General features: G+C 39.9%; 4 protein-coding genes across 16 annotated transcripts in view; 2 read left to right on the top strand and 2 right to left on the bottom strand.

Moving 5' to 3' along the window:
* The window catches only part of SENP7 (SUMO specific peptidase 7), a 40,591-nt gene extending 24,798 nt beyond the window's left edge, over positions 1-15,793 (bottom strand). For 3 of the 9 annotated variants that reach the window (XM_056505117.1, XM_056505127.1, XM_056505138.1), the window contains exons 1-6: positions 15,725-15,784; positions 14,370-14,416; positions 11,755-11,862; positions 9,479-9,573; positions 2,664-2,861; positions 968-1,165 (exon numbers count right to left, since the gene is read on the bottom strand). In XM_056505117.1, the coding sequence (XP_056361092.1) occupies positions 968-1,165; positions 2,664-2,861; positions 9,479-9,573; positions 11,755-11,862; positions 14,370-14,405 (635 nt within the window). In that variant the 5' untranslated portion in view covers positions 14,406-14,416; positions 15,725-15,784. Of the gene's footprint in view, positions 1-967; positions 1,166-2,663; positions 2,862-9,478; positions 9,574-11,754; positions 11,863-14,369; positions 14,417-15,721 lie in introns of those variants that run through there. The other 6 variants (XM_056505155.1, XM_056505147.1, XM_056505164.1 and 3 more) reach the window with 6 other exon arrangements.
* A 33-nt stretch (positions 15,794-15,826) lies between these two features.
* LOC130260121 (putative protein FAM172B) lies at positions 15,827-19,512 on the top strand. Of its 2 annotated transcripts, XM_056505240.1 has the most exons (3): positions 15,827-16,157; positions 16,400-16,473; positions 18,220-19,512. In XM_056505240.1, the coding sequence occupies exons 2-3, from the start codon at positions 16,441-16,443 to the stop codon at positions 19,288-19,290; spliced, it is 1,104 nt and encodes a 367-aa protein (XP_056361215.1). In that variant the 5' UTR covers positions 15,827-16,157; positions 16,400-16,440; the 3' UTR covers positions 19,291-19,512. The 2 variants fall into 2 exon arrangements, with proteins under 2 accessions (XP_056361215.1, XP_056361205.1); XM_056505230.1 differs by having other exon boundaries at positions 15,827-16,473.
* Positions 19,513-21,187: 1,675 nt separating this feature from the next.
* On the bottom strand, positions 21,188-23,082 carry TXNL4B (thioredoxin like 4B). Of its 3 annotated transcripts, none has more exons than XM_056505264.1 (4): positions 22,931-23,082; positions 22,466-22,629; positions 21,983-22,134; positions 21,188-21,551 (listed from the first exon to the last, which is right to left on the bottom strand). In XM_056505264.1, exons 2-4 carry the CDS (start codon positions 22,595-22,597, stop codon positions 21,386-21,388), a joined length of 450 nt encoding a protein of 149 aa, XP_056361239.1. In that variant the 5' UTR covers positions 22,598-22,629; positions 22,931-23,082; the 3' UTR covers positions 21,188-21,385. The 3 variants fall into 3 exon arrangements, with proteins under 3 accessions (XP_056361239.1, XP_056361230.1, XP_056361247.1); XM_056505255.1 differs by having other exon boundaries at positions 22,887-23,048; XM_056505272.1 differs by lacking the exons at positions 22,466-22,629; positions 22,931-23,082 and adding an exon at positions 22,663-22,835.
* On the top strand, positions 23,037-26,498 carry TRMT10C (tRNA methyltransferase 10C, mitochondrial RNase P subunit). Of its 2 annotated transcripts, none has more exons than XM_056505209.1 (3): positions 23,037-23,244; positions 24,648-24,790; positions 24,978-26,498. In XM_056505209.1, exon 3 carries the CDS (start codon positions 24,995-24,997, stop codon positions 26,246-26,248), a length of 1,254 nt encoding a protein of 417 aa, XP_056361184.1. In that variant the 5' UTR covers positions 23,037-23,244; positions 24,648-24,790; positions 24,978-24,994; the 3' UTR covers positions 26,249-26,498. The 2 variants fall into 2 exon arrangements, with proteins under 2 accessions (XP_056361184.1, XP_056361193.1); XM_056505218.1 differs by having other exon boundaries at positions 23,045-23,082.
* Positions 26,499-26,677: the final 179 nt, after the last annotated feature.

Raw genomic sequence — 26,677 nt, 5'->3', positions numbered from 1 at the left:
TGATACTTTAAAATTAGACAGCCTAATAAACTGTTCTCTCAAAATCTCATTTAAATTTAAGCTTTGTTAGGTTAATTTAAGCAGCAATAGGCAACCCAATAGGAAAAAAAAAAAGAATTGCTATTAATTTCAGTTCTCTAAGATGATGATGTATCAGAATGAGAAATATGACTGACTTTTCTTAATTGTAATCTGAGAACTGTTAATCACTCCTGCCTTCAAGAAAAACCCCCACATCATTCTTCTCTTCTTCATCTTTCTACTGTATTCCTCAGAATTTCCTGCTATTTTTTCCTGTGGAAAATTTTCTGTTGAGCGAAGATGTAGGCATAACAGCCAAAAGGAGACAGCTTACTTTGAATGCAACTGCCACCTCAAACCAAAACAGATGTTATCTAATTCTAATATCTGATTTCTCCAAGTTTTATATGTCAAACATTACTGTGATGCTCAGTCAACCTAAATATAGGAAAAAATAAAAAGCAGATGTTAAGTGGTAAGAGGACACACACAGCCCTTAACCAAAGCCACCCTGTTAGGAATACTGAAACCACGAGTTAATGTAAAAAGAAATTATCACAGAGAGGAATTTGGAGATATTTTGCAAAGGAAGTTATTTTAAATCATGCTACAACACTTTAACACCAACAGGAAAGCAAGATTGTGGTTCTGGACACAAAACCAATTTAGATGAGTTTGAATTACTTGTTTCTTCCCAAAACATAGTAATGCACTGCAAAAAGAAATTCCTTCTAAGAAAGAAAAGCAGCCTTTTACCAGGTCCACCAACCCAGAATAAAAGTAATGTTAAAATGGCTCATTGGAGAAGCATGTTAATTTGCACTCAGGAAAGTAATCTCCTTATTCAAGAAAAGAGTAGAACAAGAGCTGTTTCAGGGAAATTCTTTTCCATTGTGAAGTTGTGTCATTTCAGGAAGACTGGCAAAATCAGCAATGAGTAACATACCTTTCAGAAAGAAAAGAACTTTCATGAGGAGAGCTTAATATTTGACATGTCTGTAGGCTGGCAACAGCTGATGAGGGTGGTTGGCCTGATTGCAATTTGTCAGCAGCAGGTAAATTTGCATCAGTTATTACATGGCTGTCTATGTACTTTCTTCCAATTTTCGTACTCAGGATGTTCGTCAAGATAACTTTGGGTTGCCTGCCATACATATAACAGTAAATCATTAGTACTGCACTGAAATCTAGAGAAACAAACTTCTTGGTAAATTAATGTATCCTAGAGGCTTGATAATTAAACATCAATATTTTTAGTCCTTTAGAGGCAAAAAAAAACCAACAAAAAAAACCCCAACTCATTAAGAAATTTCAAATACAAGGAGAGCAGATAAACACAAAGACCAGGGTAAGAAAAACGAGCCAGGTAATTTTACCTTAGCCAGATACTATGCACACTGCATTACCTCTAACACATCATGCAGTAGTGTTTAAAAACTGGTAAATATTTATCTCTAAACAGCTTTCATGTAGTATCTGCATATGTTTCTCAGAACTCGGGAACAAACAATCTTGATTTTCCTGTGAACAAGAAGCCTCCAGTAAAACAGAGCAAATTTTCTAAAGCACTTAGTGAACAGGTAGAAAAGCAGCATGTACACAAAAGGTAGCATCAGATTTTATTCCACTCCTCAACTATGAGGTAGCACTTTACAGCATAGCAAGAGCCAGAAAAATACCCCCAGGTGTTAAAACAGACAATCATCGAAAATAAGCCAAGCAGAAATACAAAGATGCAACTCCCACTTGAACACACACATGATGTTTAAGAGCAACTCAGCTTACTTCACACAATGTCACAGCAGCCAGCTTGTTGCACAGCCCATATCCAACTTCCTTTCTCAGACTGGGATTTAAGTTCTACCACTTCCGTTGCAATTTATTTTGGATTAGGTTGTAAGGCTATGGCCTTTTTGAATGTGTTTTGAACAACACTGCCTTTTGGGTATTGACTGCATAATTCTCCTGTTGTCTGGGCTCATCCACAGAGCGTACTCCAGCTGTCTGGAGACACTCAGATCTCCTCTTGCTCCAAGATGAAAATCTGCTTTTCATTGGGAGACTACTTGCCAGATACAATTGCAGAGACCCACAGGATAAACAATTAAGAGATACAACTTAAAGAGGAAAATTCTTATTCTGAAAAGCGTGTAGACTGCATGTAACCTCCAATAAAGGAAGCCCCTAAACTGGGTGCAAAGAAGATACTGGAATTGATATGCTTTTTTTCTGATCATTTATGCCAGTTTTCCTGTTTTCATGAGTAGTCAAAAGTAGTAACAGTGAAAATACACCTTGGTATCTTCTCTGAGATAAGGGCTGCAGTTAAATTCAAGTGTACTCTTCTCATGATAATAAAAAGCCAAACATTTTGAAAATCCAATGGCTAAATTATAATTAATGGTCTTGACAGTTACAGGACCATCTAGAAGCTATTTGATCAGAAAAAACAGTACAGCATGCCTGGCACCATCTCTCTCAATGATTATCAAAAGGAACCAGGTACAAGTAAATTCAGTGGAGTCGGATAAAATACAGTTCATGAATAAGGAAGCTGCAGTACAATAAAGAACATCTTCTCATAAAGAAATAACTGCAAAGAAAATTATTTTGTTTAGTGACATGAGGCAAAGACAACATACCTTTTAGATAGAAAAAGACTTTGGAGAGTAGGGTTTAAAATCTGCCATATCTTTATGCTGGCAGCAGATGATGAGAGTGCTTGATCTGACTGCAGCTTGCCAGCATCAGAAAAATTAACATCAGTTTTAGGTTGCGCCTGCGTGTATTTTCTTCCTATTTTCGTCCTCAGGACATTCGTCAAGATAACTTTGGGTTGCCTGCCATACATATAACAATATATTAATAATAGGGTGCTCAGAACTTTTTATGTCACATGAATTCAATAAAGATATTCCATGAGTTTGCTGTCTCTGCATTGTACCATACAGAATCAAGGTCACTGCCCTGGCAATTTACAAAGCAACTCTTTTTGGAGAAGAGCAATCACAAACTCATCTTTTGATCAGGACAGCCTTTCAAGGTTTCTTCTTCATGAATAACTAACATAACCATATGCCATTCTGAAGAGGTAAACTTTCAGTGCAGAAACACTGAAACAGAAATTATGTACACTATTCTGAAAGTGTACACTTGACTATTTGCAGGATATGAACACAGGTACTCATTTTGTGTCATCCTATTTTAAACCATGATTATTATTTGTTCCCATATAGCAGATTACTTATGATCTTGCTGGACAAAAAGAAGTTATTACAAATCTCCCAGTTCTGAAGCTCCAACTATTTCTATTCAATTTCACTAAACAAATTACTCAGAAACAGAAATTACAGTGTCAGTAAAATGCCCCGATGAAGTACTTTAAAGAAGTATCTATACTTTGGTAGTTCTGCTAGATTGGTACTGAAGTCTTCACATAAAGAATTATTTCTGCATTATGGCCATTAATTTGGACAGTTTTCTCACAGAAACATAAGGGTTGAAAAAGATCTCCAAGACCAACAAGTCTTCAACTGAATGCCACCATGTCTGCTAAACAACACTGCAAAGTGCCATGTTGACTTGCTTTTGAACACTTTTGGGAATGGTGACTCCACCTCCCTGGGCAGGCTATTCCAGTGTTTAACCACTCCTTCAGGGAACAAATTTTTCCTGATACCCAATCTGAACCTCCCCAGCACAACTTGAATATATATCCCTTTGTCTTGTCACTGGTTGATTAAAGAGACCAACACCCACCTTGCCACAACCTCTTTTCATGTAGTTCTAGAGAGCAATAAGGTCTTCCTTCAGCCTTCTCATCTCCAGACTGAACAGGCCCAGGAATCATGTTCCAGATCCTTACCAGCTCCACTGCTCTTCCCTGGACTTGCTCCAAGACCCCAATGTCTATCTTTTAATGAGGGGCCCAGGACTGGACACAGCACTCGAGGTGTCACCAGTGCCAAGTACAGGGGGACAATCCCTGCTGGCCACACTATTGCTGACACAGGCCAGGTGCCACTGGCCTTCTTGGCCACCTGGGCACAGTGGCTCATGTTCACTGGCTGTTCACCAGCACCACTAAGGCCTTTTCCACCAGGCATCTTTCCAACCCCTCTTTCCTCTGCCTGTAGTGCTGCATAAGGTGGTTGGGACCTAATGGCAGGACTTCAGCTTATGGAATTTATAAGCTGATAGCAATTACAGATCATAAATATGTCAGAATTTACTTTATTTTCAAACCTCTGACAACTGGACTTGTTTCCCAAAAGCTGGTCCTACAAAGACACTGAAGTTCAGGCTAATTTGTTGAGTTTTAAAAATTACTGAAGCAAGAATTTTTTTCCTATTGCATGTCTTGTATAACAAAAAATACAACAATTGTTCTCACTGTAGAGCAAGTCTCTTTTTAATAGCTAGGAAAAAACCGTCACCACTCACATAGCTGTTAACACACATGCTACAGCAACATTTCTTTAGCAAGGGGCTGCTGTTCCTAGTTGGTTTACAACTCCACAAGCAGCTGTAATTGTTCCACTGACAATGCTGCATTCAGCTCAGCAGCCTGCTTACATGGTACCTAGTGACAAACACAGGCATGGCATGGAAACTTTTGCTGCTGAAGGACAGACGTGCTTGAACCCAAAATAAAGTCTGGAACTGCCGTGCTAGTGAAACACAACAAACTCGAGGTAGATGTTCCACATAAGCCTTTTAATTTGCTCTTTCCAACTTGACATTGATATTTCCTCTCCCTAGTTACTTACTATCACTGTCTGTGATGTCTCCAGAGCCTGAGATCCTCACTGCAGGACATATAGGTGGTTTTGAGTCCCTGTTTTTCCCAGCCTGATCACCAAAGAAAATGCAGAAACTGTTTTTCAGAGTTTTCCAAGGTTGTTTATTGTTTCTTATCTAAGGAATTCTTTTTCTAGCTAACAGCAGTCTATGAAGCACATTGATCCAGGGCACACTGCCTGCCAGAGGGCAGGTCTTATCTTATATGCTACAAACTACATACTTAATATTTACAATTACTTTCCAATACATGACAATTTTATTACACTGTCCAAATCTGTCTCAGACCAACCAAAGAATGCCAGGCTGGCACTCAACATGGATGGCATGAAGAAGAAGGAGGAAAAGACACCACGCCCAAAATCCTCCATGTCAGCTACGAACCCCCTAATATAAACACTTTCAGAAATTCACTTTTCTATCTTCTAACAATCTAATTTGTACTCTACTTATTTTTTGTAGCTTGTAATTCTTCTTGAAATGTTGGCAAATTTCTCCAGGGACTTAAGTCCAGCCCCCAGGACACCTTGCCAGGGGGGTCTCGAGGCATTCAGGGAAGCCAGGGGAACACCTTGGACTCCCACAACTTATATTCACAAGACACAGAACCCCTCATTGACCCTGAAAAGACAAACACTCCTACTCATAGCTTGGACAACCTGCCCATAAGCTATGGATGGCTGTGAACCTGATGAGATCTCTGCACTCCTGAATGCCATAACATGTATGCTATGAGTTCTTTCTTCTAGAGGTCTGATATGCCTTTCCCACACCAGTGGGTCTCCAAAATGTTTTAATCACACACTCCTACTAGCAGTAAGTATTTTGAGCATGTATATACCTCCTATAAAGTTTATTTAATTGAAATCTACAGAGAGGTATTAGTGACAGGTTGATCTTAAAGGTTTTTTCCAACCTCAGTTTTATGATTACAAAGTACAGAAATAGAAATTTTAAAAGGAACAGAATAAAAATGATATAAACATTTAGCAATTGTACAAAAAGATTTCCTTCCTGTACCCCAGTGAATTGTCTCCAACAATTCACCACACTTTGGAGACCACTATCTAGACAATGCACAATAAATCTAACTGGCTCCTTTTCAAACCTAAGTAACTTAAACTCAAGTGAAGGCAGTTTCCTACACTCTCTGAACATCTATCAGAAGATTCCCAAAGAAAAACTGGTGGAAAAGAGGTAAGGCTTTAGCTCAAAAGAAAAAAAAATAAAAAAGAAAAAAAAAAAGCACTAATAAAAAAGAACCCCACTTAAGGCTCTCTGATGCCAAGGATATGTACACAGCACAAAGTGTTATGTAACAGACTGGTCCTAATTAGCTGTTAGAAAAACAATCCACAGTTTATCAAGTAAGACATTGGCTCTGTGACAGCAACAGAAAGTCACATGTGCAAAGACAGTGTCATTTGAATACCAACCTAAAGCACAGTAGTGCTCCAGAATGTTTTATGCAGTCTGGAAAAGGCTTTTCCCTTTCTTTTCTTGCACCTAGTTCTGTGTATAGTCTATGAATGCTAATGCAAAAAAGTGTAGATTCTGTTGATGCCAGAGAGGTTTGTCCAACACTCTGAGGATCCAGAGATTGGAGTTTCATTCAAGATATGCTTTAATGACTTGAAAAGCTTAGAAAGTGAACACAGAGGGTCAGCTTAGCAACATTAATGTCTTAAATGGTGGAGTTCAACTGTAGCAGCTTAGTGAGCACATTCCAAGTCTGGCAAGTGTTCTTGATTCAGCACAGGAAGCAAGAAACTTATTTTCCTATAGAAATCCCTACTAAACCAGAAGTTTTGGCATTCTTCTGAACTTCTCAAAAGTTGAGCTCACACATGAATCACAGCCTAATACCTCAGTAGAGCTTACAGCAACCAGACTTCTACATCATTTGTTGGTTGTCCACTGTAATGTGTATTAGAAATAAGAAATAAGCAGTACCTAAGGAAATAGAGAATATATATATTTAAGAAATGTGATCAATTAAAAATTCAGCTACACAAGAACTTGTTAGGCTATTAAGAAAATTTACAGCCACTGAAGCAGTTAAGGAAAATTTCAAGGTAAAAGTCGTCAAGAAAATTTGTCCAAGTTATCTTTTGAAACTAGACATTCACTCTTGTGCTTTAAAATTCCTCCCTAAAGACAAGAAACACCCAAACTACTTTAGAGGGCCAGCTGCTGTAGACTAAAGAACTGAAGTCACTTCAGCTCTTGGGATGCCAGAAGAGATGATGTAATGAAAGACTAAGACAGCAATTTCTCCTTCTCCTCCAACAGGACTCAAAATCATAACTCAAACCTTAAAGTAACTAAATGATGTTTATTCCTCCAGAGAGCAGTCATAGAAGTAAGCCCTAGCAATATGCAGATGTGAACTAGAAAATTGCTGCTTCTTAAAAAATATGTTTTAAAATAATTATTACAGGGAATCGTGAGACAACATAAATGTGCTATTCTCTATGGAACACTTCAGCTCTCCTGACTAAAAACAAACCAAGGCTATCAATTTCCCAGATCTCAATTCTTTCAGTTTTTATTGTTCCACCTCCCAGAAATGACTTTTTTTTTTATTTCTCTAACACATAATATCACAATGAAATTTTACTAAATTTAGGCTCAGCTCAAACAGCAAGGTAATTAGTCCAGTGGGAACACACAATTAAAATAAAGACACTGTGACCATGTATGATCCAGACATCTAAAGGAAAGAGAAAATATTCCAATGTTGAATGCTTAAACAACATTATGACAAAAAAAGTCCACAGCAGGAGGTAAAGTCAGAAGCAGAATTTCACTACCTATAGTTTGTTGGCCACCTTAAAAATTCAGGTCTCCCATCCCTTGCTCACACTCACATCAGGCTAGACCTTAAGAGGCTCCAGGCTCCTCTAAAATTTGGTTTACTGATTGTTACTTGGAACTGAATTTGTAATGTTCCCCATACCCATGATTTAAATGGGGTTTATAGATTTTAGGCAAGTACTTCAGCAAAAACAATCTCATAATTTTGAGCACACATACATACTACGAAGCAAGCTTTGCACTGGAAATCTATACAAAGGAAAGGAACCTTTAACAAATAAGGAAGTTAATGGTATACACTTATCAGTGCCAGGCCAAGGCACCTCTTATCTGGCACCAGGTTTTGACTGAAGTTTTTGAACCAGTTATGACCTAACCTTCAGAGCAGAATAGGAGTATAAGAGTTTTCAATGGCTCCCCTTTCTAAAAGTGGTATGGCCTCTGGCAGTGTTTCTTGAAAATGATGTCATTAAGACTGGGAGTAAAATAGATTCAGGAAAACATCTAAACTTAAGCCAGACTGTACATCTGTAAACAATGGTTGGAACACAGATGCATAAATTATCTGTTAAATTGTCCACATAATAAAGTGAGCAACTCAAGCAAAAGACATTTCAAAATATGAAAGCAAGTGTTAAAGAGAATAAAGCAAAGTATACATCAAAAGCAAGTCCCACCAGCAGACCCAGCAAGTCATTTGCATAACAGTAACACTGGAGGCATCTTGGTGAAGGAAAACCAAAGACAATTATTTATGTTTCTAAAACAAGTACCTACCATAGTCTATCATTCACCTCCCCAAAGCTGAAAAAAATACAAAACCAAAGGTAGTGAAAACATACTTATGCATGTAATGATGGAATAAACAAAAAAATATATTATGAAAAATGCTTTTAGCTGCTCCTTACAAGTCTGATAATGCTTTTCATAGGCAAGAAAAGAATTATCCTACCTTATAAACCACAGGACTAAAAGCTATTATTTGTTTATACCTCTTTGAGGAAAATTACCTCTATTTCACACAAGAATCACAGCTGCTTGATATGGTTCCTTACCCAATGATCATATTGTGTACACACACCAGTGCTGGAACCACTGTCTCAAATTCATTCAAATTTGTATTAAAAGTGATTAAAACGAGACAAGGAGATTACTGGCTCATTTGGGACTAAATTACAGCTTCAACATTTTTTTTTTTGATAGAACAATTGCCTAGCTGACAACTCTGCAGATGATGATTTTATGTTATAATAGCATATCAATAATTTGCCATAATCTCAAAGAAACAAAATATTTGCTCTTGGTAACAGAATAAAGAAGTGGTACATCAGCAGTCTTAATTACTTAAATACCTTGACAGTAACACAGAGGTGAAAAACCTCTAATTTTTTTACTTCCTTCCACTACTAATCACCATATTGTTCAAAGGACTTGTAAATTATTTTAAAGAGTTGATAAAGCTTAGGCTAACAAGTGTGGACTATAGAACAAAAATTGATGAGAAAAAAGAGTTCTGGGAAGCTTCTTACATATCTAAAGCTATCTAGGGCTAGAATGACAATTTACACTTAGGGAGAAATGAACACCTTTCAAACAGGTTAACAGTAAGCACTCTCATTCTAATTTCACAGTCTCGTGCTGTGATTACACAAAGGAAAGGTTACAGTTGCCATTAGACCACTTTAGCATGATTCTCTGAAGATGAGCCACCCAATAGCTTGAAAACCATCTCTCATTAAAACAAATAATTAGCTAGAGACAGAGACACTCATCTTCAAGAAAGGCTGTGAAACTGTGACCATGTAAACAGAGATAAACTAATTTTGAGATGAATTCTTACCCAATTGATTCTTCATTGTTAGAGCTGTGTCTGTTGCAAGCCTTTTGCCTTTTTCCTTTTGTGGAAGGCTTTCTGTTGTTGGCACTTAATCTCCACTGAAACAAAACAAATAAAATTGGCAGATTTCAACCAACCCGAATATGTCATAATGGATAATGCACTAGAAAAATGGGACACTGAAACAATGCAGCTGACCAAATATATCAAAGTTAGGAAGAGCATATACAGTAATTTTGCAAAGAATTAATTTTCTTGATTTAAAGAATACACACACCACCTGATCTTGAATACAACTTTTTTCTTCTCAAGAAATATTCAGGACAATTCCATTGTTTCCCAGTTTTAAGGAGGACTATACCAAACACATAATTTTAAATATTAGGCCTGTTCCAGATAATCATAAATACTCAACATGCAGAGAGTAGAAGCAACTCTGTGTATGTAGGTGAATTTTACAGGTTACAATATAAATATAAAAGATATAAAATTCTGAGAAGGAAAAGCAATTTGAAGGTTTGGTACTTAGGTGGCAAACCCCAGAACATCAAGACTTCATTTTTCCAAATTCTCTTACCAGAAAGTACTTATATTTTCAAATTAAATAAATGAAGCCCCACCAGAACAGTTATTGCTGCAATTCCAGAAACCACCAGCCCTTCAATCCTTCTCCTAATCTTCCTCATTTCTTAAAATTCAAAATATGATAAACTCAAGTGATGCTTGAAAATTATGCCACTCAGGCTGAAAGCAGACAAGCTTATCTTCATTTTTGACTAAGTGTGGTTTGAAAGGGCATCTGAAAAGTTCATGCCCATGCATATTCTACAAACTTTAGTGAGTCTGAAAGGTGCATCCCAAATCAAACCTTTGCTACCATAGGGACTAAGCCTAATGCAAAATAAGCCCATTATTAAAATTGGCAGCAAGAAGTTGACTTTTCCTGCCTTCAAACACCTTCTAGTTCACCTCATATCACTGGTGTTCAAGCACAGGAGAGACCAATACATCCAAGCCACTGAAAACTGCACAAAGTTTCTCAAACAACATGGTGCAAACTCTGACAACACACAAACAAGTTTTTTTAAAGGAAAACATATAAATTAGTCAGTGTTTAAAGCATTTGAAATCCCTCAATATGTGGAAGAGTTTGAAATATATAGACATAGGTAGGAAAAAAAGGAAATGGAAAATTAGACAACACCCAGGAAATAACAAGGAAATGAAGTATTTTTCAATTCACCCATTCAAATAATGATTTTTATAGAGGTAGGGAGAAATACAGGAAGAACTCCATGCAAGTGCTGTCTGAATCTGCCTAAGAGGTTGCTGCTTGTAGCCACAGGTGACATCACCTCCCATTTCCAAACCTGACTGCAACTGGATGCTCTGCTCACTGAAAGCATTACCAGTATAGAACACAACCCCACAGTGAGTCTCTCTTGCAGCGTTCTCAAATGACCTGGCCTACCAAGAGACCTGAGTCACATTACCACTGCTAACATAAGCCCAAAAAAATTCCTACCTTCCCTCACTACACCTTTCAACTTCCTCTGAGAGGGAGGAGGTCTGTTTTTCCAGGCCCATGATTCTGAAAGCACTAAAACCAGCAACAAACTCTGGATGCTGAGCTGAAGGAAACAAGAGTAGCAAAATATGTTTCTAACACTTGACATTTGAATTGCTTACTAAATTTGGAACAGATTTATAGAGGCAAATACTTGCTTCTATATGTGACTGAGATGATCCAGAGACTCAGTTATGATAAATGCCATAGACTGTAAGAGTCTTTTGGTCTTAATACAGTTTTTTCTGTATTAGTACCTAAAATTCTGTCAAGAGTCACACAGTACTTCATATATTCTCTTAAAAGCTTAAGCTCCTAGATAACTGAAAATTCAATGTAAAGTTTATTTCCATATAACAAAAAGTTTGGTAAGTGATCTGAATATAACCTAAAACTTCAGCAGTCAGATGACAATCAACTAAAAAAAATTAAATATCATATTTACCTTTAAATAAATGATTTTCAAGTTAGTTTCAAACTACACCTTAAGGGAAACTGCTTTACAATGATTTAGGCTGGAAACATGGCATTTCTGTAAGTGTATGCTTGCAAAAAAATTTCAGACTTACACATTGTCTCTCTCAAGACAATCTGGATTAGTTATTGGTCACAAGGCAGCACTTGGTGTTGAAAAACCCAGCCTCCAAAACTAAAACAAAACCTCATGTAACATTCTCCTACACACTTTACACTCTGAAGAACTTCTCTTTACCTCTTTTAAAGGGTAGTCACAATGGTGGGAGCCTGGGAGCCTTGCCAAAGGGGACTCAACTTGGACATCCTTTGACCTGGTGTTTGTTTTCTTCTTTGGTATATGAAACTGAAAATAGATGATGTTACACATGGTAAAACTAAATTACTCACTGGTGCTACAAGCTGACATACAGCCATGTACAGGGTTGTCTTAATTGGGCAAAATAAAGTTGCAAGGGAAGCCCTGAACTGTGACTTTACTTGAAATGCATTCCTCATTACTCCTTGATCTCAAATCATGTGTCATACCACACGATGAGCTGGTTTTAACACATGAACCATCTGAAAAAGCTCTATTTCATTAAATTTACATCTTCAAATGTGACAAAAAGGTGATAACCAATCCACTGGCACTATTTTCTTAGTTCATTCTGCTTTGTTAACACTGTAGTTTAACTGTCTCAGCTGAGAGAATGATAAAGAAAAAATGAAATAACTGAATGTCATGACCAGGTTTCTCAACAGAAAAAAGTCAGGATGAAGAACAATTACATCTTATAATAGTACATGTATTTTGGTGTGGTACTTTAGCATCAAACAGACTTTAAAGTACTCAAAATGGTATAAACTACTGTCATTGCCAAATCCCACAGAAATGGAAACAGCATTTTGAAACTAATTACTGAAAGAGAAAACAGTTAGTAATTCACAGGAACTCACCAGTTCAGGAAAAAAGATATGTACTAAAGAAGGTATGGTCTTTGAAAATCAAATAAAAAATAATCAAACTAAATTTGTACTAGATGATCAAGATAAGAAAACAGATGATATTCCTATCAGTTAATTAAACCAGTTAAAATAATATCAACTGAAGAATAAAAGTGCAAGCATCGCTACTGCTCCAGGCATTCGGCATTCTGAGAGGGAAAACCTGACATTGCAAATACAACCAGTTGAGAGCATGTCAGAGAGCAATGCAACATTTACACCTCTCAGACAACTGAGTCTAGCTCAGGCAGGAAAAAGCTGAAGCTGCTCCATATGATGGACACTGTAAAGCCTCATATGAACTTGATTTGCAAGCCACCAGATGCCTTGCATTGTAACATGAAATTACAAGGAAGGATTCCAGAACAGTGATGCTAACAACTTCATTATTAGCACCTTAACTGCATTCATTAGCTCAGCAGGTAGTCCTTCAGACAGACCATAATGAAGCATGCTGCACCATAATGAGGCAATACCTCATCCCTTCAGTCTGAATCATGAGTGCTCTTTCTCCTCCTCTACACTTCTTTGAAACTTTTTTAAGTTTTTTGTAATTAGACCCAAATTTGTAAACAGTATCTCAAGCTGCCAATGCTGGTCAGACACCATAACAAATACTCTGTAAATAACAGATTCCTCAAACTCTAAAGGATACAAATGTCACAGGCAACAACGTCTCATACAAGTACCTCCCTTCCTTTTCAACCAACATGGAAGGATTGAAACAAAATATTTACTTATTCAGGAACTTCTACAAGTAGATTGTTTCAAATTTATTTGGTTGGTTTTGTTTCAGAAGTGGCCTATGAACGTATTTATCAGTCAATGCATGTTTCTGATCTGCCCTGTAATGGATAGGAACAGATTTCTTACTTCAGACCTCCACGTGCTGCCTGACTAGCAGCTTCTATTATGAAATTCCAAAGAACACTGTTATCTAGAATTTTACCATACATTTAAAATTAAAGAGGTCCTGATAACCTCTGTAATGACATAACACACAACATTAAGTACAGATAAAGTCAGACTCAGTATAAAAAAGAGACAACTAACAGAAAGGAATAAAAAAAAAAGCACAAGATACATTAACCAGCAACATTTCCAGCTCACCACACAGCATCTTCCCAATGCTTGCACTCATTAAGAAGATGTTGGTTTGCAGTGTCCACAATTAACTTACAGAACAAGCACAAAGTCAACAGGCAAAGAGAGGTCTGAATCTATGCTAAACACAGAGTTGCCTCAGCTTTTCCAAAATAAAAAGTGACTAACTCTACACATACATGTGCATACGCACTTGGCAGACTCATCTAAATCAGCAATACTTTCATGAAGGTTCCCACCTGTAGAAGCAAGGGCCAAAGAAAGTACATAAACACAGTGCTGGAAACAGCTTGTTTCTAAACCACTAGATCACCCAGACCTTACCCAATCACACCAGTTCCTATGTCTACCATTTGTTCTCAGCAGTACTCCCACTGCTAGAAACTACTTTTAATAGGGATATTTTAAGAAAAAAAATACACCAGCATAAGCCTGTGAGTACACCTCTGCAGATAACTAAGTCTTACACAGTTTTGCATCTGGTCTACTTACTTCAATTACTCTAAAATTTAGGTGTTAGCCTAGGTCTTAACTTGGAAAACACTCTGTTTATGTGTAATCAAATGCTAAGTCTATAATATATTAATAGATGTTAGACATTAGTATTGACTGCTACCACGATAAACAGTTTCCCAAGAAAGCACGTTGCAACAAAGCAAAAGTTAGATCAGTGAAGAACAAAGTTTGTTATGCAAACACATCATAACACCCTAGGATACACATAGACTCTACATAAAATGTTGAAAATTTCAGAACACTTACATTGACGTGACTTGAAGATGAGGTTCTTCCTGACATGGTTTTTACAACTGAAAAAAAAAAAAAATCCCAACAAAAAAACAACCAATTTAACAATTTCTGGTTAATTGATTAAGAGAGAAGTAGAACCACAGTAGTAGGCACTAAGAAAGAACAAGAAAGTAATTTTTGAGCAAACTAGAACAAAGAAAACACATTCATAACATGGCTTGGGTTGGATGGGGATTTTAAAAGATATTATAGTCCAGCCCTCCTATCATGGGCAGGGACATCTTGCAACTGATCAGGTTACTCAAAGCCTATTCAACCTGACCTTGAACACTCACAGGGATGGGGCATCTACTGCTTGTCTGGGCAACCTGTTCCAGTCTCACCATCCTCACTGTAAGAAATATTTCTTCCTCATGTCTAATCTACACCTACCCTCTTTCAATTTATGACCGCCCCCTCTTATCCTGTCACTACAGGTCTTGGCAAAAAGTAATACAAGATAGACCTGGGCAAGACAGAATTGCTAATGAAATTGTCCTAGAATTTATGCTTAGCTAAGACACTTACTGATTAACTCCTTGCTGCAAGCACACAACTAATATGCAGTTCACACTTGGACTACAGAGTGAAAAGGAGTAAACAGGATATCTGTACCACTGCAAGGGCTCCAAGAATAAATAACAGACAAGGATTCCTGTTAAATCTATAAACTTCATCATTGGAAGGACACAGCCTCAGAGCTCCCAGCATTTATACGTATTCTCTTCAGATATATTCTATATGAGTATGGCAGAAGAGCTTCGAAGATTACAGCTGGTTTGGAGTCTCCCAAGAAGCCAAGTTTGGGGACTTATCTCAGTGCTTTTTTTTAACTTAGAGGCATAGTCCCCCAGGGTGGGGAACCGACCGATAAAGAACAGCCGAAGTACGCCTGTTCCGAGGAAGAGCTGGCGAAGGGGCCCGCCTGACAGCTCGGCGGAGCCAGCAGCACGCAGGAGCGGCAGCGCCCGGCCCGGCACAGGCTGCGGGCCCCGAGCTCCGCGGGCCGGCTCCTCCCGCACGAGGGGAACAGCTTCCCTCCGGCAAACCCGCAAATCCCCAGCGCCTGAGCCAGCAATTCCACCTTCCCACACTCTCTCCTCAGCCTCCTCCAGAGGCGCAGCAACGCCGTCACCAGCCCTCCTCCCTCCGTCCCCTCCTTCAGCCGCCCGGCCGGCTCCGCTCGTTCGCGGCGCACATCGCGGCCGCACGGCTCCCCCCGAGAGGCTGCCGGCCGCTGCAGCCCGGCCTTCCTCCCACTCCCCCGGCAGCGAACGGCCCCGGCGGTAGCGTACAGCACAGCGGGTACAGCACAGAGCACTCACCACCGCCGCCGCCGGAGCTGTTTACCCGGGCCGGCCCCGCCGCCTGCGCAGCTTCCCCGGGTACTTCCGGGCCGGGCGCCGCCCCGCCGGCCGGGCCGCGACCCGCCCGGGCTCAGTGATCGCTGATCTGCCCGGGGTGAGCTCGCTACTGACCCCTGAAAGGCGGGGGAGAACCGAGAAACCCGCACTCCTTTCAAAGAGGAAATAGCGAGCCCGCCCAGGTTTAAGCTGTACCTTGCTAATGGCGTTTCCCAGCTGGCAGCCGCACCCCGCCAGGTTATAACCCCTGACGGGAGCTGTGCCCTCATAACCCCGGCTGGCCGCGGTTTGCAGCTGAGCCCTGACAAGTTCTACCGCGGCCAAGGGGAGACGAAGATTTGCTGGCTGGGGATTTTTTTGCTTTGTGTGGTTTCTTTTTCAGGCCAGCTTCAGAATTGTAAGTTTTGTGTGGAGCTTTTGTTTTCTTCTTGGCAGTGGGAGTTAAAACTGGTGTGGACAAATGTTTAGTTTCATAGTCGATGTTTAACTTACTGTCAGGTGTGAATTACGCACATGAGAGGTTCGTTTGTAACTTCTGGAGTGCTTTGATGGCCACAAACTACCAGCTACTGATAGATACACATAATATGTAAAGTAATGAAAACTGAAACGATGGTGCGGTTTATTTTTTTCACGCAGAGGACTTGTCTGCACTCCCAGAGTGAAAAAGATTTCCATCTATGATGATGACAGATTTTACAGGAGAGCATACGGTAATACTGGGCTTTACTAGAATAAGGTGGTTTTAAATGGGAAACAAAGTAATCTTTATGGATTTTATATAGTACTTATACTGCAGTAGTGTTTAGAATATGCCAAATGCTGCAACAAGCACCAGCTGAATTTACATCTGAAGCATTTTAGAATATGAATAGAAAAGTGGGAGGGAGAGGAAGAGGGATTATTTTTCCCCGTAAAGCACATTTTTAAAATTAAGGTAGTAATTGTAAAGCCTGACAGCATATACAACCTTGAATATTGCATTTATGTATAGACAGTGAAGTATAAACAGCTATCAATGCTGATTTAGAATGCAGACCTACAACAAAGAAGTACATACGTTATGCAGCTGTATCTAGAACAATCTGTAATTGCTACATTTTAATTCTATAACTGTGTTGCTACAATAAAATCAGTCCTCTGGACTAGTAAGTATATAATTCTGAGGTGCTATTTAAGTAAACTTGTAAGTGATAGCCTATTATTAATTGCCTCAAAACTTTTCATTTTGCATCTTGAAGGCAATTTTGGGAAGGAAAGTCATATGTGCACCTTATGTAAAACTGTGTGTGTTTCTGCCTCCTGAAATCTTCAGCAACCATTCACAATGCTTTGTAAAAAGAAGATGTTCAGGGTTTAATTTGGAATCACATATCCTTGGTTTGGAACTGAAAAGGCAATGCTGCTTATTAGTAGCTGAAGTAAAAGAATAGTAACCTCCTATTCAGAGTGTACTGGGAAATTAGTCTCCAATCTTTTAGAGGTGAGGGAAGAAAGGGACTGAGAGGTGCTCCCTAGCATACCATTCTGAGGAAACTGCATCTATTCCTAATTCTTACAGAAAGCTGTGCCTTTCTTCTTACACATCTTTCCTTAAAATATGTCCATTTTTCTCCCACTTTGGCTCATGGGAATAACAACTGGAATATGGGTAGCTTCTTTCCTACTAAGTATTGTCTCTTTTGCACTAATTGCCCACATTTCAGTAGTACAGCAAACAGACTGTTTTCCCATCTTCTTTGTGTCTTTCATGCCTTCCTGCAAAATGAAAAAATTGTAGATGAATGGGCACCCTTGCATTTTCTTTGTGCTGTTTCCATTTCAGGAAACTGGCAAGATAGTAATAAATGGATTATATATCATATATGATTTTTTCCCTTTTTCTATGTGTACTGATTATATGAGATAAAAAAAGGAGAAAGTATCACTTTCTAGCCTGCTCTCTATTAGTCAGAAGACAGGAAAGACCCTGAAGAGAGGACTTAATAACACTAGCCCAGTGGAGATTACTCAAAAGGAAAATACAGATGGTGTTGCTTTGTTGAAAAGCAAAAATGTGTTTGTTTGGGTTTTTTTGTTTGTTTGTTTTATTTAATTTGGGAGTGTAAGAAATAATTTTAAATCTGATAAGCACCTTACCTTAAGGAAACTTGCATTCCTTGAAGGAGAAGATTCCAACTCAAGTTGCTTGAAAATATTCAGATCACTTTTTGTTCTGGTAATTGGCTTTATCAGCTGATAGGGTGATTTTTAACATAGAATGTAATTTAATGTGTTCTATAAAACTTCTTTTAATTCAGCAAGAAAAAATTATAGATCACCACTAAATACTCTGGATCAACAAGTGTTTTATTTGTAACAGCTTTTAAATCTGAATTCTAATGCAATGGGGGGTAGGTAGACAGGTGTTCTGTGGAGGTCTATCACTATTTTGACATAATAGTCTTCTTAATTTGTAGTGGTTACAAATACAGCATGAACTCAGTTTGAGGAAACTAACAGAGGGTTCAGAGTATCAAGAGGAACTAAAATATGACTTCAATATAAAAGGGGAACTGAGGCACCTGGATACAAATGAGTCCTTTGTTTTCAATTACTACAAGAATGGACATGAGCAGAATCATAAACGCTACAAAGTTCTGGGACATTTTATTACCCAGTATGTTTATGAGCTCCTGGAAAGAGTCTGCATGCTGCAGAAGGTTTATATTCCTACTGATGCTACAGAGGATGAACCAAGAAGTTTCTTTTTCATGAGTAAGAATGCACTAACAAGTTCCTCTAGCCTAATTATCCTTCTTCAAGACCGTGGAGTTTTTTGTGCTGGACAGTGGGGGCGAAGGACGATTGTCAATGAGGGCCTGAGGCATGGAACACAAATACCATTCATCAGAATGGCCCTGCAAAGCCACTGGGAAGTGATTGTACTGAACCCCAATGACAACTTCACTGATCTGAACTCTGAAAAGGAGAGATTTTCTACCAGGGAAGAAACGCCAACTGTTACACAGTCTGTCTGGGGGATCCCCAAGAGGGGCAGCAGCAGCCCTGAGGAGCACACTCTATATGTATGGGATCATTTCATTGCAAAGAGTGCAGCCAGGAACGTGGCATTCATTGCCCATGGCTATGGTGGGTTGGTGTTTATTGATCTGCTGGTGCAGAGGAAACATGAGGTGATGAATAAAGTGTACTCTGTGGCGTTCATCGACTCCACGCACAACGTGCAGCACCAGAGCAGACACGATCCGGAAATACAGAAATGGATACAGAAAAACTGCCGGGAATGGGTGTCAAACAGCAAACCCCTAAATAAAACTGTGGGCTTTCTCATGAGAGTAAGTTGCCCTACTGTCTCTACTGGGACAGAAAAGTATGGTTTAGCACCCTCCTGCTGCTTACAACCAATCTTTAGGTACCTGAAGAGCAAGCTGAAAGCCACGATCACAATGGCCTCCAATTCACGTGTTGCAACCAGAAGCAGCACAAGAAGAGAGGCAATAACTAAAGGTACACTGGTTTGTTCTTGATAGTGGTCTCTTCCTTTCAGAACTGCCTCTGCACCTTTCTGTCACCTAAGCGCCTTCATCGCACTGTGGAGAAATTCGCAGTTCTAAGTTTGAAACTAGTTTGTTTGGTTCTGAGAAGAAAAACACAGAAGTTAACTGTTAGGAAAGAAATGCATTGTTGAAAGCCTTAAACCTTTTGGCTAGCTGTGAAATTTAAAGTTGAATTAAAGATGTTAAGGTATACCAAGTTGTCTATTGTTTTCTGTAATAAACATTCTATAATTATGGCTTTATAATCAGACTAATCAATCAGGAAAACATTTAAGTGCCTAGCTTCATTAGAAGGCCAAACAAAGGCATGTAAACAATCTGTTTCCTCCTTTCTATGTACCATGTATTGTTTAAAATCTTTCAAGAACTGGAAAAACTACCTTCCTCCCTGAAACATTTACTGTTAAGCTGAACAATACTTCAGGGAAGTACATATTACTGCCTTCCCTCCAGTCAGAGTTGGTGTGCCCCAAACATGACACACAGAGGTAAAATTATTTCCAATTTAAAGCCTACTAAGCCAGTGAACATACTGGACATGAGCTGCTGTAGAGATACTATAGTCTAGCAACCTGCAGTTACCAAACTGATGCAAAGGAATGACATTGCTGTTTCCTCTCAGCTGCTTAAAGTTTGACAGAGGTGGGAAACAGTTTTTAAATTTACATACTCAAGGCTTACAATGTGTACAAGCAGAAGTTCAAATAATCTTTAAAGTGAATGTAAAAGAGTTATTCTTAATTTCCAGTTCAAGAACATGGGAATGTCTTGGCTTGAAAGACAGATGTCTGCTAAGGAAGGCAGGAGCTGCCCTTGAAATGGAAAATGTAAACCCCCTTCCTCCAAATTATTGTAATTTTGAAATTAAGGCAAAGATATAGGAATAACAGTTCTTTACTAGGAAAATTAAAATAAAAATACAGTAATACAAAAAACCAAAACACTGACAGAGTCAGAATGCAACCTGACACCCCATCAGTCAGGTTGTTGGTAGCAGTTTGATTAAGTGGAGGCTGCAGTCCCCCTGAAGTCACAGATGTGGTTCTGTTGAAGCAGTGGTCTTGTAGAAGGGTGCAGTTTTCCTCCAAAGGTCTAGTGGTGATGTAGAAGGGTCTGATTTTCCTCTGGAATCCAGTGGGAAAAGGCTGCTCTGATGTTCCAAATCTCAGTTTCTATCTAGGTAGGAAATGCTTGGCTCCTCCCCCTGGGTGGAGCATCTCCCAGTGGGATGATGTAATTTTATCAGTCATGCAGTGGGACTCAACGGCCCATTAGCAGAAAATATCTCCCTGGAGGAAGGATGGGTCATGGAAAAGATAAAAAACACTGCCCCACCTGGTTTTAACAGATGGTGATAGAATACATACTTTTGGTTACATCCTGCATTGCAGCCCAAGACAGGGAATCAAAAGTGTTCAATGGCCACAAAAAAAGGATCCTTTGAAGGATGACAAAACCCTCTCCTATAAGTGTAGAGCATTCCAATCTCAGTTTAAAAAGCTGTTGAACAGTAATAATGGGTAGTAGAGAGAAGAAAACATCAACTTGGCTTTGTGTTTATATGCATTTTAGATTGCAGTCATCATCTCAGAAGAAACTTCTGTCCTGTTACACAGCAATGGATAAAATGTAAAATTCTATTGGAAAGGCACATTCAGTTGAATGCTCTTGAGAGCAAACACAGCTTTTTTTTATTAATGTCAGGTTTACTGTTATTACATCTGAATGAAAATGGTACTAAACAGACAACTAACTTAGTTCCCTGAAGAAGGCTGCAGTGGAGATGCCATAGCTGAGGATGCACAGAGCCTGCCTGTTTTGTAAGGCTTAGTCAGCACACAACTCAAAGAACAGTCACTTGTGTGAACTCTGTGCATGAACATGTACTTTATTTACTACAGAAGCATGAGGTAACAGAATATCTGTTTTCAGAAGGAGACCAATATGATCCTTCGGGATAAATGCTCAAACTGTCCCACAATGTCAGAGGAAGCCAAAAGTGCTCAAAGGAAAAAGGGATCTACAGCATCGTCCATTTGTGTAATTCTTATCTCAGGTCAAGCCATTAAATTTCTTGGTAGAGAAGGTCGTATTTAGGAATGTTATTGGGATCAATAGGGCTTCTCACAATGAGCTTTCCCCGCATTGCTCCTCGGTAAATCACTTCAATCAGATCTATAAAGTCCTGCTTTGTTCTGAAGCTTCCTACAAACTTGGTGTGATCTGGAGACCTAAATATAAGCATAAGACAAAGGTAGAATTGTAACGTTAAAGTATTCAGAGGAAAACCACCTAAAAATGTAAAAAGATGGCCAAATGAGATAAGGGTTCTGATCTGGTCATTCTAAAAGAATGAGCTAACTTTGTAATGGCATAACCAAGTCAGAAATATGTTGTAACCTCCAAACAGGTGCAGTGTCATGTCTAAGATTTCAATCATTTCTTACTATTTTTTGCAGAGTCAGACATATTTCACCTACTTATTGCATCAGAGCATATTTCAAATTACTTCCCTATTTCACATCCTCTGCCTTCCTACAGAATTCTCAATGCAAATGCAGGTAACATTATAGTTTTCAAATGTTACTTTCCCCAAACACGGCAACATAGAAAAAGACTGATAATTCTTACAGACATAATAGACAATGGTAGGATGACTTACCCATAATCAACCTTCATGTGTTGTCCATTGAAGAAAAATACAGTAGATGGAATATAACTGATGTCAAAATACTGGGTGTACACTGGGACGTTGTTCACATCCACCAGGTAAATGACTGCCATTTTACTTAAGTCATGAGCTGTTTTTGCAAGCTAAGAAGAGTGAGAAAGGCAGATGGCAATAAGACTAAGACATGAGGAAAAGAGGGTGGCAAGCTTTATAAAGCCTGTTTCTGTTTTGTGTTACCAGCTTAAGCAGGTATTTAATAGCATACATTCTCTACCTCAAGCACTTTGTTCAGCCACTGCAACAGTAACACAGATGCTTACTTTTCAAATCCTTTCATAAGTATAGTATAATTTCATTCTATATTTGTCACTAAGCTTTTTATGAGCGCCCATTTTAGCAAAAGCAACATTCCCTTCTGTGCACCAACTACTATTTGTACCGTCGGTTAAAAAAAACCCAAAAAACTGGTCTTACAATATCATCGAGCTGCAGACAGACAGCATCATTATCTCTTCCAAAACGGAGAACCAAAACCTTCTCAGCGACGCTTTTTATTGCCTGATCCACTTCCCTCTTACAGGTCAGTTTGGGCAGCAGAAAACTCATCGCGACAAGTCGGTCTTCACTAAAATCCCTACCTGACAGGGAAAAAAAACAACAAAACAACGCACCACCAAACAACAGCAACCCGCGGGCCAAAAAAGAAGCGAAACTTCTCTGAGCTATCCAATTTTTTAAAAGGAAAAAGGGGAGGGGAGAGGAGAGAGGGAAGCGGAGAGAGGTATCACAGATCAGCAGGCCGGCTGACAAACCCCTCGGCCCCAGGCCATTGCCTCCCGCCCCAGCGCGGCGGGGCCAGGCGCTGCTGCGCAGCAGGGCCGGCGGCAGCTCCCACCCGCAGCCCGCTCGGTGCCCGGCGGCTCCCCGGGGACGGAATACCGGAGAGCTCGGATCGCCGCCCGCCGCAGCTCCCGCCGTGAGGGCGCAGACAGCCCGGAACCCGGCGGTGCAGCCGCGGAGCACCGGGGACAGCCGAGGGGCGCACCGCGGCCGGGCGGGCCCGCCCCGCGCATGCGCAGCGGTTCCGCGAGGTGAGCGGCGGCGGCGCGGTCGGGCCGGCGGTGACCGCGGGGCGGATCGGATCGGATCGGATCGGATCGGATCGGATCGGGGTCCCCTCGGCGGCTCCGGGTGCGCCCGGGCCTGTCCCGACCGAACCCCGGCGGGCGGGAGCGCGGCCGGAGATCGGGCAGGTGCTTCTCGCCACCCCGCGGCGGGAGGAGCGGGCGCGCCGTGTTCCCGGGAGGGCTGGGGGGCGCAGCGCGGGGCTGTGGGGTGTGGGCCGGCGCTCCGCGGCGCGGGTGGCCGTGGGCTGCTGTAAATGTTGTAAAGCAGCGTGCACGTGCAGCGCTGCTCCCTTGCAGCCGGCCTCATCCAAGTGTCCAAAGCGAAAATGGATCTAGGCTCTGCCCTCTGCTGCCAAGCCATGGGACAAGAGGCGACGGGCAGGAGCTGATGCACAGATATTCCACCTGAACGTGAGGAAGAAAATCTTTACTCTGCAGGTGGCCTTGCACTGAACAGGTTGCCCAGAGAGGTTGTGGAGTCTCCCTTAGTGGAGATATTCCAGACCTGTCTAGACACAATCCTGTGCTCTGGGATGACCCTGCTTAAGCAGAGGGGTTGGACCAGGTGATCCACTGCGGCCCCTTCCAGTTTTTCTCAGTCTTTTTAAGTGGGCAGCTGTGCTGGAGAAGTAAGGCGAGTTGTTCAGTCTCTGAAATATCAGTGAAGATCCTTTCTGTTCTAGAGATGAGTTGCAATGAAGTCACGCTAAAAAAGAAAAATATTTTCAGTGCCACAGATCTAGGTTTCTTCAAAAAGCCTTAGATTAATTCTTGCAGTAATGATGTTAGTGTGAATGGCATACTGGAAGGTAACTTGGCTCTATCAAAAACTGTCATCAGATATGCTGATGGTGTAAATCTGGTGTTCAGATTGACTCAGTACTGGAGCTCCAATTGTAAGTTAATTGAGGAACAGATCCCTTGATTTCCTCATGATTCTTTGATTATTACTTTTGCCAGTAAGTTTAATGCTTTAATGTAAAATTAGGGATACTTCTGTTGTGACACAAATTTTCACATTGTTAGGTTGCTTGGTTGTTCTTGTTTCTTTTATCTTAATAACAATAGAACATGAGAGGCCAGCAACCAATTTGACCAATTACTGTATAGTAAAACACATGCCAGGTTATATAACATTTCTAAATAATACACTGCCTCTCTGAGCAGGTACATACTTACAAACCAAATATTAGATTAAACTTCTTGTTCTGTAAATCAAATTTTTTTCAGTTTATTAGGAAGATTATTAATTTTTATTTAAAAATTAGGAATTAATTCTAGTTTTGTCCAAATCATGTTTTCTCAAGCACTGAAACTTCACTGGTGCTTACTTCAGTAGTGTGCATAGGCCAAAGAAACTATTAAATGTTCTTGGTGTTTTTCTTTCTGCAGACCTTTCATATTTAAATACAAATGTGGATAAAATTAATGGGGGGGGGGTTACCAACTTCACAGACAATTTAGCAAAAAAATATGGTCTTTTTCTTTACTAGTTGTTTTTCTTCCATCTCTTCTTTCTGTTTTCACAGGATAGGTAAATTATACAAAAATACTTCTGGTTTCTGTGCAGCATTTCACTGACTTTGGTTGGAAAGGCTCATCATATGATAAAGATAACTTAAAGAGATCTTGGGGAATTCTTGAAGGTTGTTCAACTACATTTTGAATTACAGTAAGTATAGCTGGTTTAAGCTGTTTCTATTTAGGAAACAGTAAAAAATTAATAATAGAGGGAGGAATTCCTGGCATCCTCCAAGAAATAACCTATTGTCTGAAATTGTCACTAAGAATAAAAATCTGCATGTGTTTTCTTTGTGATTTCTGACAAGTTTTTTTCACCTCTTATTGATGTTTTGCAGCTAAGTTTTGCCTAAGTATGCAGTCTGCTAATATGCTTCTGAGAAAAATTGTAAGAAGTTCTGTCCCTCCATTTGCTGCACAACATGGGATGAAAAAGGATTTGTTTCCGCTCAGTAGAACTCTGAGTTTATCACTTTGTCTGAAGCAGGACAAGTCATGTGAACCCTCAGAAAAATTAGATTTAGATGAGTGGAAGAAGGTAATGAAGTCTGGGTTGCAAGAAGAGGTCAGTGAGACGGTCTCAGAGCCTAAGGAGCTTTCCAGTTTGGCTGCTGCACGTGAGACTTTGGAGATGTGGAGGCTAGCTGGCAGAGCTGTTCCAGAAAAAATGAGTGAAGACCAGGTAAAAACTTTTATGGAGTGTCCTTCTAAGTCAGCCAAAAAGAAGTATTTAAAATTCTTGCATCTCAAAGAACTTTACAAGAAAAACAACAAAAGAAAGGCGGAGGAGAAAAGAGAAAGGAAGCTAGAAGCACAAGATCAAGCTTCAAAAACAGATGAGACCAAAAGGAGTCCATTTGTATGTTTGTGGTCCAGCACTATGGATAAAGCATACAACTGGAGGGCTGCTCAGTCCATGATCTTTGGCCAGCCTCTAGTGTTTGACATGTCTTATGAAAAAGAAATGTCTGTCCGAGAAGTCACAAATACAGTGAGACAGCTAGTACTGAGTGAAAGCTGCAATAGGAGATCTGTGGATCCATTCCACATCCACTTCTGTAACTTCAAAGATGATAGTCTTTATGAAAGGGAATTCATCAAGCATTATAGAGAGGCATGGGACAAACTGCTCATCACAGTGACAGACCAGTGCTACACAGAAATCTTTCCAAAGGATAAGCTCATCTATCTGACAGCTGATTCTCCCAAAGTAATGAAAACATTTGATCACGATAAGATCTATATTGTTGGGTCGATGGTTGACAAGAGCATAAAAACAGGAGTCTCTTTAGCACGGGCAAAGCGACTGGGACTGGAGACTGCAGCCCTTCCACTGGAGAAGTATTTGCTTTGGAATACTGGTGCCAAAAATCTCACACTGGATCAAATGATGCATATTTTATTAACCTTGAAAGATACTGCTGACTGGAAGAAGGCTCTGGAATTTGTTCCAAAAAGGAAATACTGTGGCTTTGTCAACAAACCTGTAAAGGAACTGAAAAAAACATTAGACCTGATCAACATACTTAAACTTGGAAAGGGACGGGAAAAAGTAGAAAAGCAATTTGCCAAAAACTACCCCAAGAAGTATAAACTAAAGCAAAAGTAGAGTGATGGCGGGGAGAATTAATTTTTTACACACAAACTGTCCTTTAATGCTCCGGCCTCTCGGTACATCTGGAACTCTGTTCAGCTCTTAATCTCAGAACATGTTTTGTTGCTTACGTTTGAGGTGACCATCACTAAGAATTGGGGTTTTTAAATTACTTTAGTAGTCCAGCTGTTTAAATTTATTCACACATCATTGAAATTATGTAAGAGAAATGAGATAATCTATTGTAAAAAAAACCAAAACTCTACACGAAGACTGTCAGTCTGTTCATTTGAACTGTGCTTGAACAAGGGTGATTGCTACTGAATGCAAAGGTCTTCAGAGCTCACTGCTTTGGCGGCTGCCTACAGTTTTATTTTAAAAGATCACTAACATGAAGTAGAAGAGACCTCTCCCATTCCTGAATCCTCTTGTGTGCTGATGAAT

Source organism: Oenanthe melanoleuca, chromosome 1, assembly GCF_029582105.1.
Source record: "Oenanthe melanoleuca isolate GR-GAL-2019-014 chromosome 1, OMel1.0, whole genome shotgun sequence".
NCBI classification, from domain to species: Eukaryota; Metazoa; Chordata; class Aves; order Passeriformes; family Muscicapidae; genus Oenanthe; species Oenanthe melanoleuca.
This window is presented reverse-complemented; position numbering and strand designations above follow the sequence as displayed.

Bases quoted from the DNA above. Each gene is read 5' to 3' on its own strand.
- TXNL4B (XM_056505264.1), bottom strand. From the start codon at position 22,597: ATGAGTTTTCTGCTGCCCAAACTGACCTGTAAGAGGGAAGTGGATCAG. The intron at 22,135-22,465 runs GTAAGACCAGTT...CACTCTTCTTAG, and splicing joins GTCTGCAGCTCGATGATATT to CTTGCAAAAACAGCTCATGA. The intron at 21,552-21,982 runs GTAAGTCATCCT...GCTTATATTTAG, and splicing joins CACATGAAGGTTGATTATGG to GTCTCCAGATCACACCAAGT.
- TRMT10C (XM_056505209.1), top strand. From the start codon at position 24,995: ATGCAGTCTGCTAATATGCTTCTGAGAAAAATTGTAAGAAGTTCTGTC.
- LOC130260121 (XM_056505240.1), top strand. From the start codon at position 16,441: ATGATGATGACAGATTTTACAGGAGAGCATACG. The intron at 16,474-18,219 runs GTAATACTGGGC...CTTAATTTGTAG, and splicing joins ATTTTACAGGAGAGCATACG to TGGTTACAAATACAGCATGA.